Source organism: Spea bombifrons, chromosome 6, assembly GCF_027358695.1.
Source record: "Spea bombifrons isolate aSpeBom1 chromosome 6, aSpeBom1.2.pri, whole genome shotgun sequence".
Taxonomy (NCBI): Eukaryota; Metazoa; Chordata; class Amphibia; order Anura; family Pelobatidae; genus Spea; species Spea bombifrons.
Genome location: NC_071092.1, coordinates 23,305,155 through 23,308,499, shown reverse-complemented (window position 1 = coordinate 23,308,499; position 3,345 = coordinate 23,305,155). Strand labels below are relative to the sequence as shown.

The window sequence follows — 3,345 nt, the reverse complement described above, 5'->3', positions numbered from 1 at the left end:
GCCCAGGGTCTATCCTGTCCTCCAATGCCCTTCCGGGTGACGTCAGCAGTGACATGACCTGAAAGAATGCCCCATCGCGTGATCAGGCATTTAAAAGTAAGCTTTCCAGTGCTCGCGCTGGCAGCTGCTGACAGGGGGGGCTGGAGTCCAGGCTGTCGAATGATCTCCCATGTAGCATGTCCCTGCAGAGTCAGGACGTATCGGTACGTCCATAGGGGACTGAAGGGGTTAAATACTATTTTTTCTGGCTAGATTGTGTTTTGTAAGGGTTCACAAGTTTTTATGTACTACATTTGTAAGTGTCAACACAACCTTCACCTGTAAACAAAAAAAAAAAAAAGCAATTTCTACCAAAACCCCCCATTCACAAAAAAAAAAAAAAAAGTAGTCTAGAACAAGGATGTTTAACTATAAAATAATTTATTAAGTAGACATTCTTACACAACACTTGCCACATAACCACTATGTACAACAACACAACGCTCCACCTATCATCTACTTAAGAACTATTTGCTCGTTTGTTTTTGGCCATGCGGACTTCTTCCATCAGGTCTTTCAGGTACTGGATCTCTTTTGCAAGAGAATCTGCTTTGTCCTTCAGGGACTCATTTCTCATTTCAAGTTCCCTGCACTGTCCTGATATTGCCTCTTGTTCTGCTCTTTTCTTCTGTCTGTAGCGAGTGGCTGCTGTTTTGTTCTGTTCCATTTTTTTTGTCTTCTTGTCTACTTTGGGCTGCCCCCCAGCTACTTTAACCTTTGCCAACACTTCTCTATCCTTACAGGGAAGATCATATGGTTTGGGTCTCTCAGATATTGGGGACTCAGGATCAGATTGCACACTACTAGGGTACTCTACTGAATAATCTGAACTTTCTTGGGAGGATTCAAGATATGATGGGCTCATGCAGATCCCACTGTCATTATCAGAGGAATCTTCTTTTTCACACTTTATTTCAAGATTGCATGTTGCAGAGGTTTTTTTGTCTTCCTCTGCAACATCTACCTCGAGGCCTACATACAATATAAAGGAATGGTCTTGGTTAGGGATTGTGGATTCTGTTAGTTCAGGATTCACTGGGGCCACTTGATCAGCCTCCAGTGTAGGTTCTGGAATAGAGAGAGGGTCTGGTGATGGTACACACTGCCCAGACATTGTGAGAGGTGGGTCCTCAAGGAAATCACAGGAGTATTCCAACGTGGCCATGAGGTCATCTGGTGAGATGGTGGATTCCAGATCTTCCATCCCAAGCAGGGAATCAAATTCCTTCAAATCCATCTTTTCCACCATCCAATCCATGCCGGAGAAAGCATCTCCTGAAAAGTCAATGAAAAAAATAGTTAAGAGTCTAGTATTCAAAGAGAAATCTTTCACAATGCTCTTACCAGACAAAAGTATTTCTGGGAAATCAGCCAACCAGATACTGAAAATCACACCATGGTGTTTTTTCCCACAAGCTAGGTTGCAACCCTGCAAATCCCCCATCCTGATTTCTGATGTGTAACAAGGTATGCGTGTTCTTTTGTGGTTACCATATGGACAGCAGTTAAGTGCAATTGCAATTTGGGAGTTTGTTAGCATTTCCTCTTACCCTGAAAACTGCCCAAGGGATCCACCAAAGGCAGCAGTTCGGAGACACCATCCTTAGCCTTATCGCTGGAGAACCCATGCAATGGGAGGAACCCGGGCACCTCGATGCAGTCATCCAAGAGACCCAAACTTTCTTCAACCGCCAAAAACGGCTGGCTGAAGGGGGACAGGAAGTCCCCCAATGCAATCTCGTCGCTTAAACTCATCTTTCTCAAGTATTAGGGATTTGAGCTGTGAGGTTGATTTTGAGCTTTCTTTCTCGTATACAGCAAAGCTGCTGCGGGATACCTTGAGGAGCCTGAAAAAAAATAGATAACATTTTACAGAGGGAATACACACGAACATTTTCGTTTGGATTGATTTTTCTTCTCTCCGCTCCAGCATCTGGTAAGTACACTCCGCTTGCGAAACCTTAGACATTTTGTGAAGGCATGTGGCTTCCTCATGACCAATTATGGCCATCTTCCCTCCCGACACACCCACAGCCTATGAGTCACCAAGCCTTTCCGCAGCCATTTCACATTTCTTCTGTCTCGTTTCGACTCCACCCTCCAACACCCGCCATTTTAGCTTCCTCCCCATTTAACCTTTTAAAGTCAGATCCAGTTTACAAATTAAACGTTTTTAGAGCCTTCTATATATATGCTTCTCATGCTTTCACTAAACTATAAAAAATGTAATTAGATAAAAATTTTTTACCTTTTCATAAATCCACCTTAAGCCTCTTTAATGATAATACCACACAAAGAAACATCAAAGCACCTTCACACCAAGCCACTAAAAATAACCGCACTACATACCATCTGCTGCAATGTAAAATGAGACACCCAGGGGCATAAAGCTACATTCCCCGAGGAAGAAAATGCCAGACATCTGTTACTATGATGCCAATTAAACAGCTGAGCTGCTTCTGGGATTATATTATAGTTAGGTGTATAAAAGTAAAAGTACTCCTACGGCATTTAGAAGACAAAGCCCTACTCGTTCACTGCCGTACTAAACGTAAATGTAAACGCATTACTGTTTATTACTACATCTAGAATGGAGCAGACATCGGACCGGTTTTACACAATGTAAACACCTCGGCAAAGTTATGTATAAAAATTGTGAATTACATATACCACATGGGAGGCTCTGTCGAGTTTAATGCGTTGATGGATTAACTGCGTATACTCCAGGAAATCACCCCCTAACAAGTCGCCATATAACCCCATTCCCCTGGTAAATACTCACGCCATGATCGTGCCGTTGCCTGGTGCTGCCAGCTCTGCTGGGTGCTGCTGCCTTGCACTGGCCTGGGGGAGGGGGTGCCTTTGGCCACTGCCGCTATACCGCCATCGCTGCGCGTTTCCGACCGCGGCGGCGGTAAACTAGAAGAAGCTGGCTTGTGAACAGTAGCAGGCAGAGGAGCGGTAACCTTTGGACGTTCTCAGTATGTCATCGAGGGTAGAGCAGATCAAAACACTATAACTAAGTCCCTTCTTTCATTCCAGCAGCCGAATGACGTGGCGGGAGTTAGACGTCTCGTTATATAGAACCGCACCACCCTGTCCATATTCATGCGCCTAGTAATATTCTTCCGCCAGCCACGCTTCTTTAAAAATAGAGAAAACCTTAATATTAATAATAGATTATAAATATAAACGTATAACGTTGCGGAGAAAAATATTGTTATGTAATTAATTTTTTACTACTACATATTTAAGGCGATCATTGATAAGACCTCGTGTACTACCGCTGAACGTGGGCGACATCTG

General features: G+C 43.6%; 1 protein-coding gene across 1 annotated transcript; it reads right to left on the bottom strand.

The window, feature by feature from the left end:
• Positions 1–403: 403 nt before the first annotated feature.
• Positions 404–3,105, bottom strand: ATF4 (activating transcription factor 4). Its single transcript, XM_053469503.1, has 3 exons — positions 2,822–3,105; positions 1,590–1,886; positions 404–1,314 (listed from the first exon to the last, which is right to left on the bottom strand). The coding sequence occupies exons 2-3, from the start codon at positions 1,792–1,794 to the stop codon at positions 500–502; spliced, it is 1,020 nt and encodes a 339-aa protein (XP_053325478.1). The 5' UTR covers positions 1,795–1,886; positions 2,822–3,105; the 3' UTR covers positions 404–499.
• Positions 3,106–3,345: the final 240 nt, after the last annotated feature.